The sequence below is a fragment of the Bemisia tabaci genome, chromosome 1 (genome assembly GCF_918797505.1).
Source record: "Bemisia tabaci chromosome 1, PGI_BMITA_v3".
NCBI classification, from domain to species: Eukaryota; Metazoa; Arthropoda; class Insecta; order Hemiptera; family Aleyrodidae; genus Bemisia; species Bemisia tabaci.
The window spans coordinates 45,003,772-45,019,704 of NC_092793.1; the positions used below are offsets into that span (position 1 = coordinate 45,003,772).

Consider the following 15,933-nt stretch of genomic DNA (forward strand, 5'->3'; position numbering starts at 1 on the left):
TTTTTTTTTTTTTTTTTTTTGCTCAGTTCATTTTTATTAAGAAAAAGTTCAACCACGTTCGATTCCCTCTCCTTAATTGTCAATAAAAGTAAATCGTGTTTAGAGTCACGTAGTCGACTTGCTTTTTCATCATGGCAGGTAAATTTCACACAAAGGAGGGGTATTGATAAGAGCCTTTTTTGGCCCCCCTAGAATCTGGAAATTTATGCGGGTTTTCCAAAATGACTCAATGAAGTTAACGAAAATAATCATCATTTGGTCCATAAGCCACCGGAAACGTGTTAAACGGTTGCCTAAACATACGTCTGCAGGCGTATCTTAGCGAAAATGCATGTTTTTCTATCATTCGGAGGTTTTTCTGACACCGAGAGCATCGTCTAACGAAAACGAGCTTTTGATATGTCATCAAGGAGGCTTTAGGACTCATTTTAACCCTGGTTTGGTTTTAGTTAGATGATGCGCTCATGGTTAAAAAAAGCTTTTTCAAAAAGCGACTTCTGAGGGACATCTGCAAAAATCTTAAGGAAACCCGCCTCTCCAATTGTATGCACGCTACGTATATTATCGAGGGCAGCCTTGTTAAACTCTTACAAGGAGATTTTCTTTAATTTTATTAAAAAAAAAAAAATAAAAAACCTTAACGACGCAATTCCCAAAGATTTTTGCAGATGTCCCTTAGAAGTCGATTTTTGAAAAAGTTTTTAACTATGAGGGCATCATCTAATTAAAACCAAATCAGGGTTAAAATGTGTCTTAAAGCCTCCTTGATGACATATCAAAAGCTCGTTTTAGATAGACGATGCGCTCGGTGTCAAAGAAGCCTTGGAACGATAGAAAAACACGCATTTTCGCTAAAATACGCCTGCAGACGTATGTTCAGGCAACCGTTTAACTCGTTTCCGGTGGCTTATGGACTAAATCATGATTATTTTCGTTAACTACATTTAGTCAACTTGGAAAACCCGCATAAATTTCCAGATTCTAGGGGGGACCAAAAGAGGCCCTTATCGATATCCCTCCTTTGTCCCATGGCATGGTTAAGTGTTTGAAAGATCTCAGTGTTTAATGGCACTTGGACTTATTGAAACCTGTTTCGTGGACTCACGTGTTTTTATCCTATGCTTTTATGTCTGTTCATCATGTGCCCAATGAATCACTGGACAGGGTACGATTTCAAGCCTTTAGGTGTATGTCCTCTCATTTAAATTTCATGTAGAACACATTTCGCCAAACGAAAACAACTAATATTAGCTCCGAATCAAGATAATTACGTTTTATTTAGCATTGGTTATGAAGAATTTGACTTTCCCGCTCACGTGAAAAACAAGAGCACTCGAATCTAATCGTGCTTTACTACAGTTTTGGTAAGCCTCTAAATTGAGCAGAGCTCCAACCCCATCCTGTGTTGTTAAAATTGTTAACAACGTGCAACGGCCGAGCTGAAGTGCCGAATTTGATTTATCATACTTCATACCGCAGAGAATGTCTTGGTAACATTTAGTATGCAATTTAACTTCAGTAGATTTTTGTTTTGGCCATGTGAGGGAAGTTTGAATTTTTGCATTGGAACTTATCAATATCATTGTTAGGAATTACTTTCAATAACTTTGCCTTATAAATTGTGTTCTACTCGAAATTTTGATAAGATAATATATTCAGTAATGCCTTAATTCGTGCGGAGTGTAGTAGTCCATTCAGAAACTTTGAGAAGTAAGAAATTGTAAGACCGGCAAGGCAGTGCGAAGGTATGATAGTTACAATAAGTGTTTCTCGTCTCAACACCTGAGAGGGCCATTAATGAGTTATCACAGCCCACAAAGAATTTTCTAGTTGTGATTGCCTATGAGCAGGATGCGGCTTATTTTTGCACCTGGACAAAGTCGTCTAGTTTTAGTTCAAGGTTTCTATTAGATACCATAATATATAAAGTAATAATTCCTATAAAGCATGGTGACTAGAGCCGGGTCAAGATAGGGTGCATCAGGGAATGACAAATTTTAGGGAAAAATTAGGGAATCTGTTCCAGAAAGCGGGAATCTCATCTTCTGCAGTATAATGTTGTCATTGCACTCGAGCCACCATTATTGACCTCTTGAATGACATATGAATCTTCCTATTATCAGAATAATAGAGAAGCTCTCATTGACGAGGTAATAAAAACGTCAGGAGTGCTTTTGGAATGATAAAGACTATGCGCCCAAGAATCGGTTGAAAGATCAGAAAAAATCGATATTCATTTCTAAAACTTGGGAGAATTACATCATCGCCTTTACGCCAAAGGAGCGTATTAAGATTCCAACGACTTTTCAGGAAAGTAAAAATAAGATTTTGGGGAACTTATGCCCTTTGCCATTTGGTTCCTAATTGACATTTGTGGTTACTTTTTTCACATGAAGATCGGAGAAAAGATGAAAAATTTTAGTGTCTTTTTGAATTTGCAAAATCATGTCTCAGGCCCCTAATGTTACTTGAAAATTGGGGAGGAATCCTGATACGCTTGTTAGCGCTGCACGAAACTGGACACCTCCACTGCTCCGTCGCGTCCTCTGAGCAGGCATGTCGTCATTTTGAGTTGTCCTCTAGGGCTGATCGAAATTCCCGACTTGAGCGCAATACAATCCGGATAGGGGAAAAAGGTGGCCAAATTGCATGTAGATTACGGAAAAAATTGTCCGCAGCCGTGATTCCAACGGGAACATGGCGCTCAAGCCCTTCGAATATTTTCATGGTTAAATTGCCAAAAAAATCAGGTTTTTTCTTATTCGGGGCGCTGGAGGTGCCCTCAAACACGCAATTTCATCATCAAGCACATGTTTTCCTACCTATTTTTTCACGACGAATCGATTTTACTGGTTTTCAAAACGATATATCGATGTTTTCAAACGATATATCGATTTTTTATTCGATTATTGCGAAAAATTTGATAATTTTTAGCACTAATTGAATCAAATTCTATTAATTAGTGATATATAGGCAAAAGTTCTAATGCATAAGTAAACTAGTGCTCACATAAACTTTTAAACACGAGGCACTTACCCTCAAAGCCGTGTATACTGACCATTCTTCAGTTTGGGTACTAGATGATCGCCGGAATGCCGGGATTCTTGGCGTCGCAGCGATCGCGTTTCATGGCCCATCAGTCGAAAAAACATTTTTTTCGAAATCCGACGACGGGTAGTGAAGGTGAGTTGCCTTTTGGCATCAAATGACAAGGAAAAAATCCTGGCTCCATAGGACAACACTTTCATCGAAAACATTAGGCTCGAACTTCCAAAATCTCAAATTTTCGTTTTTACGAAGTTTTTTTTCTAAGATAATTTCTGGATGACAGAAAATACACAACTGACACGTACCATGCGTGTTTTCATAGATAATTTGAGTCAAGGCATCGATTTTTGTAGTTGAAAAATTAAGATAGGGATTTAAAATATTGTTTCCTGCGATACTTCGTCATATTCAATCAGATTTAAGCTTAAATCAAGAACCAAGCCTCTTAATTTGAGCGGATTTCCTTTTGATTTCAGCTTAAATCTGCTTGAATCAAGAGTCCTTTTTCTTGTCAATGTTTTCAAGAGCCTGGACTCTAGATACAATGTGTTTTTTTTTCCAGTGTAGATAATTTGAGTCAAGGAATCGATTTTTGTGGTTGAAAAATTCAGATATCGATTTAAAATGTCGTTTCTTGCGATACTTCGTCCGAAAAAGCGATTTTTTTGTGTATATCCCAAGAAATTTTGAGTCATCAATTAAAACGACATTTTGACTTCAAAAATAGATTCCTCGTGAAAACATTTAATGGGTAACGGGGTTACACCTGCTTAAAGTACGTAGAAATGTTGACAATTAAGGTACAATTCATACGAGTTTTCAAACTGAATTCGCTGAGGGGTTATTCCACGCGAAATCATCCAGGGACTCTTGCTTGACCGACCCTGACTTTTTATTATAATTAGGTTACTTCTTAAGCTCTCCAATGGAAGCACAAGAACCTTTTGTAAAATTTTTTTGACCATCCTGGTATCCATGGCGGCCTTGTAGAGTTGAGGTTCTCAGGTGAATTTCGATAAAATCGGCATTCACGGAAACGGGCATATCTCCAGTTCCGTTTGACTTACAAAATTGAAACAAGACTGAAGAATTACTTCTTTTTATGATCTATCTTTTTGCAAGGCGCTAAAATTTCTGTATCATCAAGGGAAATGAAGTTATTTAAGGACTGAATCGAGATGTATTTGGACTAAAACACGGCAAAAACTCCTATTTTGAGGATTTTTCTTTTAAACTTTTATGAATCGTACCTTAGTTGTCAACATGTCTACGTGCTTTAAGCAGGTGTAACCCCGTCACTCTTTGAATGTTTTCACGAGGAATCTATTTTTGAAGTCAAAATGTCGATTTATCAAAGGCTTACATTGATGAAGCAACATTTATTGGGATATACACAAAGTAATCGCTTTTTCGGACAAAGTTTCACAAGAAACGATATTTTAAATCGATATCTTAATTTTTCAACTACAAAAATCGATGCCTTGACTCAAATTATCTATGAAAACACGCATGGTACGTGTCAGTTGTGTATTTTCTATCATCCAGAAATTATCTTAGAAAAAAAACTTCGTAAAAACGAAAATTTGAGATTTTGGAAGTTCGAGCCTAATGTTTTCGATGAAAGTGTTGTCCTATGGAGCCAGGATTTTTTCCTTGTCATTTGATGCCAAAAGGCAACTCACCTTCACTACCCGTCGTCGGATTTCGAAAAAAATGTTTTTTCGACTGATGGGCCATGAAACGCGATCGCTGCGACGCCAAGAATCCCGGCATTCCGGCGATCATCTAGTACCCAAACTGAAGAATGGTCAGTATACACGGCTTTGAGGGTAAGTGCCTCGTGTTTAAAAGTTTATGTGAGCACTAGTTTACTTATGCATTAGAACTTTTGCCTATATATCACTAATTAATAGAATTTGATTCAATTAGTGCTAAAAATTATCAAATTTTTCGCAATAATCGAATAAAAAATCGATATATCGTTTGAAAACATCGATATATCGTTTTGAAAACCAGTAAAATCGATTCGTCGTGAAAAAATAGGTAGGAAAACATGTGCTTGATGATGAAATTGCGTGTTTGAGGGCACCTCCAGCGCCCCGAATAAGAAAAAACCTGATTTTTTTGGCAATTTAACCATGAAAATATTCGAAGGGCTTGAGCGCCATGTTCCCGTTGGAATCACGGCTGCGGACAATTTTTTCCGTAATCTACATGCAATTTGGCCACCTTTTTCCCCTATCCGGATTGTATTGCGCTCAAGTCGGGAATTTCGATCACCCCTATTGTCCTCCTCTCACTTAATGCCATCTTGTCAGTCACGTCATTTTGATTCATTTTATTTGATTTTGTTTTTTCCTTCTCGATATTTTTAGGTTAATGGCAATGCTTTGGTATCTATTAAATCCTAATATAGTGGCATCAGGTTTGAAATTTTTGCGTTTTGAAAGAGGTTGCGTCTGTACCTATTTAATCCAGAAGCCTGCAAAAGGCTTGATGTGCAATTATAAAACAAAAATTATGTATGCTTGAATGCAGATAAGTACAGAATCAAATATTCATTTTTTTTTTCCTTTCTTTTTTATTAACCCATTGACTTATGATTTAATTTGACCCTGCCGGGCTAGGAATTACGATTTAATTTGGCGAAAATCAGTAACTTTGAACACTTCAAAATAAATGAGAAATTCTTTCTCTAAGGGTGAAAATTGACACAATAAGCATTCTCAATACAACGGTTGTGAAAAATGGTGAAAACTTAGAACACAGTGATTTTTTTATTGCGATTTATAGCTGTCAAAGTCGCAAAAATCGCAAATTCTGCGAAAATCCGAAAATTTTGAGGTTATTTCATGTGCAAACGCACAGTAATATGAAAATACTGTAACAAAACAAGAAATTACCGGATACTAGAGTCCCTTTATACTGAGAGTCAAGACAACACCCCTCATGGAGTCACAAACGGGAATAAAGATTACAGAAATTGAACGTTCTTTGTAATCTTTGATCGGCCCATTCTTAAATTCCTTTCTCCGTTCCTTCTCTCATTCCGTTTGTTCCTTGCCGAACCCGTAATTCCCTGGTCCATTCCAGATGATAATCTTTGCAATTGGTGAAAATGTAATCTTTATTCCCGTTTGTGACACTGTGAAGGCCTAAAATACGGGAACCAATCAGACATGGATTCACATTGTCTTGACTCTCAGTATAAAGGGACTCTACCGGATACAACAAGTCATAGGGTGGCCACACTACTCATATGAACATTGATGAGAACGCAATCTACCGGAGAATCGCTGAATTAACGCGAACATTCGACAGACGGCTCTGAGCCGTCTCTTCAGATCTGACCCAGCGCAGCAAGGACGGCTGGGAGCCGTCGGTTTAAGTAAATGGGTTAATTAAAAGTTAACTATCTTTACCAGTTGATTTGATAGTTAGAGTAATGAAATTTCAAGACTGTTACTAAACAGTGGACTAATTCAACATTTTCCATTTTATCTTAAACACATCATTTTGCTTATTCTGGATGATCAGGAGGTGAACTCGGTTTTTTGAACCATTTAATATTAGAGTCAAATACCAATAACGAGTTGTAAATGAAATGATAGCGCAGAAACAAGGCATTAAATGCTAAAAGAGCAAAGAACTACCTGTAGTCGCCTCAATACAAAAAAAATTATTATATTTTGAAGGTAACAAGACAAAATTTAACATAATAATTCTTTCTGATAATATTAAGTTGAAAATAATAAAACTTTGAGGATAGCAAATTCATCAAAGAAACTATACAGAGCGGCATACTGATCACTAAATTTTTTATCATATTTAATATAAAGACATGGGTAAGATTAACACCAATTTTACAGTGAGAACATACATGAACTTGATTACACGTCCTCCAAACAAACAGTAATATGTCTGTCCTAACATGTGTTAATCTGTATATGAACAAAAAGTATAATTAGTCTTAACCTACTTGAGAATCTTCAGACGTTAACCGTTTTCATATTCTTTGCAACAAATTAGATAGCCTCTTAAGAAAATTTCCGTTAAGTCGAAATCAACAACCAAAACGGCATAGAAATCGAAGCATCATGACTAACAGTACGAATAAAGTTTTGCCATGGCCTAGCGTCATTTGCTCTGCAACTTTACAAATTAAAGGGCCCTGGTCAATGAAAGGAATAAGCTCTGATGGCTTTGACATCAAAATACGCTGACAAATTGCTAAATATCGCCAACTAGACTGAAAATTATTGCAGTTATGGAGTGAAAAATATCAAGGTGATTTTCATTGACATCGTTAGCAAAATACTGAAACAATAAAACAAATAGGTATCCGATTAATGAGTGACAGGCGTTTTGTGTCTTGCGCATGAAAAGGGTCTTAATTTTGTAGGACGCATAACACAGGCTAGGTGAGAGGTGCGGCAGCCCTATGATACTTCTGTAAGCAGAATCTGCAAAAAGTCTACCGTACTTCACGCCTTTTTGTTTCTCTCTTAATAACTTGGTGAATATTGAGAGTTGAGCTTTCAACTTGATGAAGTTTATGGACGATTTGCAGTATTTCTCTATATTTACATAGAATTAATCAGTGGACGGAAAAAGATAAAACAAAATTAAAAGCGTCAAAGTCAGTAAAAGTTGTATTCTCTAACAGACCGTTTGTTTACATCCCCCTTTGCTTAGGGGAAACTGAAATTCCCAACAATAAAATCGCTAAATATCTCGGCCTCCATCTGGATTCCAGGCTCAGGTGAGGTCCCCACATTAAGAAAAAAGTCGCTCAACTGCGACTAAAATTCTCCAATATGCAGTGGCTCTTGGGTCGTAAATCTCGGCTTTCCCTTCAACTAAAGCTGCTTCTCTACAATTCAATGTTGAGGCCGGTTTGGAGTCAAGTCAAATTTGGATAAAATTGAAGTCATACAAATGAAGATCCAAGATTGTTAAAGATCATTGGTATGAGAGGAATGCAGATATTCCCGCTGACCTCAATATTGACTCTGTAGAGAATTACATCACAAAAATGTACTCTGCGTATGAATTAAGATTGCATCGGCATCTCAACCAAGAAGCGCTTGCGCTCTTGGAATGGGACCGGTGCAGTCGCAGGTTGAAAAGGCGCAAGCCCTATGAGCTTGGAATCCAGGGCTTTTCAAAACTCTTCCCATAAAACAAGTGTGCCTCCCCGTACCTTCGGACGGATCAGGGGTTCCTTGATCTTTAACCGGTGACGGTCAATCACAGTCTTTTTAAAACAATAAAAGAGAAAAGAAAAAAGACAAACAAAACTAAAATAAAAAGACATTTTTATTCTGAAAATAATTATGTACTTTTATCTCCTCGTTATATTGAGGGTATAAATATTTATCTAACAATAGTTAGTTAAAGTTAAAATGTATCTTAGTTAAAAGCTAAAATTTAAATTGTATATTTATTTATAAGTTACTTACTTAAGTTAAAATAAGCTTTTAAAGACATCAAAGATGCCCATAAGTGTATTCATTCTACAATAATTTCTTGTGTACAAATAAAAAAAAAAGTACTTCTCTGTAGGCGTGAACAAGCAACAATGATTTCCGCGCAAAATTTGACGGGCATGTATAGGTCTAGGGAATCTATTATCATAATAACTCACAAGAATAAGTTAACTCAGTGATTAAGCTTTTCAACGGAAACAGGGTCCATTCCCAACTCAAAATATCCATTTTTAATGTTACGTCCCTTTGTCGTGCAGGTGACAATATAGTTTTTTCCCCAAGTAAATCCGGATTAGCGGGAGAAAACTTAGATAACAAGCTCCTGAAACTCAGGGAAAGATCAAGGAATGAGCATGGTTCCGAATTCTAGACACCATGCTATGAAGCTACAACCTAACCAACTACGGTGTGAGAGTCATAGTTCTGGCTACATAATCAGCAGGTTCTGGGCTCGATTCCCGGCCGAACAATCTGATACCAGAATCACACATTGAATGTGGCTTGAATGTGGAAGTCATCGGTCTGATGCCTGAATTTTGGGCGTGTCGCGCAAAATTCAGCAACAAGGCTCAGCAACCATCGGATAATGCCGGATTTGTCCGAACTATTCTAAAAGATTTGATACAAATCTGGATGAATTTGCGATCAGCCATTGAGCGATGACTGTTGACTTCCATATTCAACCGTCAAATTTAGCATGTAATACCGTCATGAGTTTGATGGTCTCCAGCAAGGGTCATCTAGAGGTGGTTGTGAAGTAGGTGATTGAGGTAGTAAAAGTAGGATTAGTCCCTAAGAGCTAACCTTAGTATAGGGGGAGGATTACAAGTGCAAACATCCGTTCTAAGAATATTGTAAATTGTTAACTTTTACCGTAAGTTAACACACCCTTTGCTTGGAACACAAGTTTGTCTGCTGGAAGACTATGTTGTATAAAAAGTATGTTTCAGTCTATGATGTAAGAGAGTAAAATTTGACTCTGTCAATATTTCCCTTTATAGGAAATATTAAATCTTTTCATCGCCTAGAACATAGAATCGGAGTCCAACAAATTCGTCACCTTCCTGCAGCATTTCCGCTATTACTCAGCATTTATCACTCAAAAGTACTCACATTTGTAGCTCTCTCTATCCAAGAAGATCTGAACTACAACTTCAGACACTTCCTGAAAGAGTGCGTTCCAAATGAATTTCCTTTCTCTTCTCTCTTTTATTATGTTTCTTTTAATGTAATATTTTCCTCTCAAAGAATTGATAAGTATTAAAGAGTCAAAAAATGATAAAACTAAGTTGGCGGTTATTGTATTCGCAGTGCCTTGCCGATTTATCCACCTCATTGTGACCAAGCACCTGCTCCCTGGTGGGACAGGGACGCTGATCGATCCCTTGTAGTTGGCACGTACAAGCACGGCTATGAATCTTACTCTCAGATGAGGAGAGATCCTGCTTTAAGTTTCCTAGCACGATGTGGTCCTGCAAGCTCCACGTAAGTAGCATGCCCTAGATATAATCCTGCTTTTGTTTTACATTTTGTCTGCTTTTGTCGTATCATCATGCAAGTTACTGCAACTACCTCCTGTCCTACTTTCGGATCAGAAAAATTTAGGCACCCACTTATTCACTCCTTTCTGGTTTAACTTTATTTGCTTGATGTGGAGGAGCATGAACTAATTTCACTGATACTTTTAAGTAAAGGTACAGTATGGAAGTAGCAGTGTCCAGACATATCAGCTCAATTCAATTCTTGAGTCAGAGAATGTTCCTTTTGTATCAGAAGAAACAGTTGAATGAATTTTCCGCTTAATATCTTTCTTTTACTGAATCCTTTTCAGAGCTTCTGCATAAGTGAGGGGCTTAGAGGACTAGGCGCATAAGTGCAGTTTTTGCTACTTCGAGAAATATGTGTTCGAAGTTTCGAAATTACATGGATCCTTATGGGGGAAAGAAAGTTCAGACTGACTTTTTGCTGCTTATGAATTGGAATTTGGGAGCAAATTTTTCGCGGAATATGCATTAAGACTAGTTTTACTTAAATCATTAATATCTCCATTTTTCCCAACACTGTACTCTAAGTATCTGTCCTCCAAGCCCCTCAATTAATGTATCTTTTTCTAGTTTGAAGCGACATTACTTAGTCAAAAAATTTCCCTCAGAGTGATGCTTCATATTTTCATTTAAGTTCTAATCTACGTTCACGACTTATACATTTTATTTAATCATCGTCATCAGAAGTGAGAAGCACTGAGAATACAACAAAAAACAACTAATTCATTAGAAAAATACTGATGCAAACGCACCAAGTATGAATTTACACACTTTACTTATTCTAACATACCTTCTGAATTTTATGTCGGAGGGATAAACATTGTGTTCTTTTGTCGCTCTCCCGTTAGGTTTTACAAACTCATACTAAAACTCAGAAATTATCACAACGACCTCTTAAAATACTTGAACAAACTTTACAGCATGGAATCAGTCCATCTAGTTGAGAAATTTATTACACGCTTAAAAAATTGATCCGAAGAAAATGGAGGAGGAATTTATATTAAAAAATGGCCGTATGGGGGACTGTTGTCACAGGTTTAGCAATCCTGCGGACCCCAGCTGGTAGCCCCTGCCTCAAAGGGGGCAGTGGAGATGGTCACCGGCCTCTGGGCGTATGAACCACCTGCTAGAAGGGCAGACAGGGCTCTGAGCTGAAGTGAAAGCAACCTGTCTAGGAGAGGCAACTCCGAAATCAAACCCTGGTCCTCCAGGTTGGGGGTTGAGTCATCGGGCTAACTCCCCGGTACTTGTAAAAAGTTTTACTGTTAAACGACCTAACAATACAAGCCTCGGTACCACTAGAACTAAACGGACACGTCGACAAAAATTGAGAAAACGGACAATGGTATTTGGGACGTGGAATGTCCAAGGCATTTCAAATAAGTTACCGGAAGTGATATCGGAGATTCAGAAACTTGGAGTGGATGTCGCTGTTCTTACTGAGACCAAGAAAAAAGGGCACGGGTCAGAGAATTACGGTGACTATGATCTATTCTACAGCGGCGTAGCCAAAGATCAGCGTGCTCAGCAAGGAGTAGCAATACTTTTGCGGAGAAGCCTACGTAAGTTCGTGGGCACTTGGGAGGCCGTCAACCAGCGCATTATCAAAATGAACCTTAACCTGTACGGACATAAAATCACGCTGCTCGGAGTATACGGTGTAAATGATGATGCCACTGTCGCATGTAAGGACCAATTCTTCGAAGATCTGAATGATGAAATACTGAACGTTGGTGCTGGCAGGGAAGCCATTCTTATGGGTGATTTGAACAGCAGAACGGGACGACGAGTAAACTGTAAAGTTGTTGGACCGTTTGGGGAGGATGCTGTTAATGATAACGGTGATCGGCTCATCTCAATTTGTTCTCAAACTGAGATGAAAATTTTGAATGGCTTTTTTCAACACAAAGACATCCATAAGTATACCTGGGTCCAGCCAACGCGAGAATTGAAATCCATCATCGATTATGTAATTGTAAAGCACACTACTAAGTTGAAATTGCAGCAAGTTAGAGTGTGCAGGGGACTCTCTTGCGGCAGTGATCATCATTTCCTCCGAGCAGATATAGCGTTTCCCGTTAAAGGGATTAAAGATAAAGAGCCAATGCCTGAGCAACAGCAGAGTCAGGGAACGCAAAATCATGAAGTATGGTATAACATCGAAAGTTTGGAGCACCCTAGTGTCAAGGCTCTGTATCGGAAACGCTTAGATGAGAAGCTGGGGGATGGACTCTCGGGTACCACGGAAGAGCAATATCAGTTCATCAAAGATTGTATCCACTCTGCAGCGAAAGAAGCCCTAGGTGTTCACAAAACCAGTAATAAATACCAGCATCCTTACTGGTGGGATGAAGAAATTGAAGACGAGATAAATCTTAAGAGGCAAAAACACCTTATATTTCTGTCGTCTAAAAAGACTGAAGATAAAGTTGCTTACAGGAAAGCTCAGTCTAAAGTTAGGAGCCTCATAACACGGAAGAAGAATGAAGCTTGGGAAAGCAACTGTTCTAGAATTAACACCTACCTAGGGGGGAGAAAAAGTGCTGAGAGCTGGAAGTTAATTAAAGGTTTACGTAGAGACATGAAGCGCGACATCGTTTCTCCTATATCACTTAAAAAACTGGAGGATCATTTTAAAGATCTTTTGACGGAAAGGCGCCCAGAGTTTCGAGACAACAGCACGGACAACGGAAGAATGAACAACTTGGAGATCCACACTTGTGACATAATTAAAGCGGTTAAAGAGCTAATTAATGACAAAGCACCGGGTCCTGGTGGGATTCCTGTCGAGTTGGTCAAGTACGGGACTGCCAAGCTCTTTGAGTGCCTCAGAAAACTGATGCAACAATGCATCAGGGGTGACGAGGTACCAAGGGAGTGGAAGGAGTCTTGGATCAAGGCCATCTACAAAAAGAAGGGAAGGAAGGACGACTGTAACAACTACCGGGGGCTCTCAGTGACCGGGACAATAAGCAAAGTGTACGGGAAGATACTGAAAGCGAAGATCGAGGACGAATGGCAGGATCACGAAGCAGAGGAGCAGGCTGGTTTTAGAGCTGGCAGGTCTACGATAGATCACCTCTTTGTTATTGTCCAGGTCATTGAGAAGAAAATGGCCGTAGCTCAGGAACTTCATTTAATTTTTGTGGATCTCCAGAAGGCGTATGACAGCGTGCCGTTGGTGTAACTTTGGGAGGCCTTGGAAAAATCGAATTTTAACGGGGGGTTGATTGACGCTGTCAAGCGATTTTATAAAGGGAGTTTTACCAAAGTTAAGTGCCATGGGGGGTTGTCAGCGGGATTTTATGCGACTAAGGGTTTAAAACAGGGATGTTGTTTGTCGCCAACATTATTTAAAATTTATCTCGAGTGCGTGCTAAAAGAATGGAAAAAGAAATGCTCTGGTATGGGTGTCCCCTTGGGTGATCTCGAAACTCTGTTTACTCTGTGCTTTGCTGATGACCAAGTGGTGGTTGCTCAAGATCAAGATGACGCGGAATACATGATGCGCAAGCTAGTAGAAGAGTATCGGAAGTGGGGTCTGGAAGTCAGCATATCCAAATCTGAGAAGATGACTTTTGGCGGTGATCAGCAAAGCATTGAGTTGGAGGATGGGCAGCAGATCAAAGGCTGCGAGCACTTTAAGTACTTGGGAGTGCGGTTGACCCAGGATGGAAGGACGGATCAAGCTATCAGGGAAAGGAACACCTTAGCAAGGAAGGCTATAGCAATGTTAAATGGAATCCTCTGGGATCAGCGGATTTCCAAAGATAACAAGAGGAGGATATACAACGCTGTAGTCAAAAGTATATTAACATACGGATGTGAAGTTTGGCAGCTGAAGAAACGGACACAGGATATGCTAAGAGCAACGGAGATGGATTTCTGGAGAAGGTCAGCAGGAATTTCTAGGAGAGATCGGGTCCGTAATGATAGAGTGAGTCAGATAATGGAAGTCGAAAATGACATCGTGTTCGACGTCATGACCAAACAACTTGTTTGGTATGGTCATGTCAATAGGATGACGGAAGAGAGGCTGCCAAAAAAGATGCTTGATTGGGTTCCTCCTGGGAGGAGACGTAGGGGACGCCCAGTGAGAGGTTGGCGACAGGGCGTGTTAAATGAGATAAGAGATTGTCAACTCCCTGATGACCTGTGGGAAGACCGAGCTTTGTGGCGATTAGGCGTCGCACAGCGCCAAAGAGCGCTATAAAAGCGACTCATATATATATATTTATATTAAAATCAAAACAGAATCATTCGGAGCACTGCATATAAATGCAGTGCATTTTATTTCTTAAGGCATAAGCCTTAAGAAAAAAAATAAAACCAAAATTAACCTCTCTAAGTTTCTTACAATTCAGAAGAAAAAGACTGTAGCACTCCAGCTTTTCTCTCTTTTTGCAAAATGAAATTTTAGTTCCACTTCCTAAAAAATGTCTGTTGACAGAATGTATTCACTACAGTGACCAATGTTACCTGAAGATGCCTCTTCGATTTTGGATCCATGAAAAAGATTTTTGGACGCCAATTTTAGAATTAATACAAATTTAATATAGATGGAAATTTTTCTAATAGTGCTCTTCCAAGAATTTTGGTTAATACATCCCCAATTTTAGCATTCCCAGGAATTTCTACAATTTCTATTTATATTTAAGTTACTTATTAATTTAAAAATAGGTATCTAGCATCAATATGTTTCAAGTTTTTAAGAGAACGTCCGTGATTTCTAAGTTCAATAGCACCACTGTTGTCCTGTTGTTATTGTAAATCCTGTGAAATCATCAGTTAACGTAACAAAATAATTCTTACTATCATATGGATCACATTTTGCAAAAAGGTACCAGCGCAATTACAGTGTTGTGAAAAGGTTGCTTCTTCATAATTATCTGAGAAATCTCCCAGAATAGCAAAAAGCTATTTTTACTGAGAACATTTTTTCATGCATGAAACAAAGACGTCAGGAAGGGCAAGGCCAGTGAAACGATTGAAATGAACCAAAAGTAAGCTAATCATGAGTTAGTAAATAAAATTGAACAAAAAACTAAACCGCTCGTAACTTCTACAACAAAAGTGAGGAACAAATAGCAAAATCAGTTAAAAAATCAACGATTCTGGCGAGACAGTCCCGATACGTTTTATTTGAGTGTCAGCTGCAGCCCATGGCCGGTGCGCGGGCAGTCATCGCAAGTGCGCTCGAATCTCCACGAAGGTCCTGCTATGCAAGCCGGGAAGATCAGTGGATTCTTATATCCGCTGTTTTTACAAATAACATGGTTTCCAGTTCATATCTCGCCGAAAGATTGCGCTGGAAATCTGAAACTTTGCATAGGCATTCTTGTGGGCTCCAGAATTCGAAAGCGTTTTTCCTAAAAATGATGGATATCTGCAACCGCCATTGTTACATATGAGTCCTCATATCATAAGCATTTTTAAAAGGAAAGAAGGTGCACGATCTTGAAAACACTGTAACCGCGCTGGTTCCTTTTTGTGAAATGCAATCCATACGTAGGTGAGTTAATTGCGCACATACAGGGTGATCCAGACCACCCATCCACTATCTTTTTTCTCGAAAACGGCGGAGAATTGAGCTTCAGGACAAAAACTGTCATAGGGTATATCGACTCTAAAGAATGGAATGAAAATATTTTCAGCCCCCCAAAATGGCCCCTTGAGGGGGTTCTGGGGGATCCCCCCCGTTTCTCCCAATTTTCAAGTAGGAAGGGTATGTTTTGACTTAGGATTCGAAATCTACGACAAAAAGTAAGAACATTTTGTGCTTTGCATTTTTTCCCTAAACCCCCATTTTTTGGAGTTATGGGGCATTTTTGGGGCAATTTTCAATTCGATGC

General features: G+C 38.8%; 1 protein-coding gene across 5 annotated transcripts in view; it reads left to right on the forward strand.

Moving 5' to 3' along the window:
- Positions 1-15,933, forward strand: part of kis (chromodomain helicase DNA binding protein kismet) — a 252,200-nt gene that overhangs the window by 157,787 nt on the left and 78,480 nt on the right. For 4 of the 5 annotated variants that reach the window (XM_072301409.1, XM_072301419.1, XM_072301416.1 and 1 more), the window contains exon 21: positions 9,849-10,022. The exons of the other annotated variant lie outside the window; for it this stretch is intronic. In XM_072301409.1, the coding sequence (XP_072157510.1) occupies positions 9,849-10,022 (174 nt within the window). The remainder of the gene's footprint in view (positions 1-9,848; positions 10,023-15,933) is intronic. 5 annotated transcript variants of the gene reach the window in all.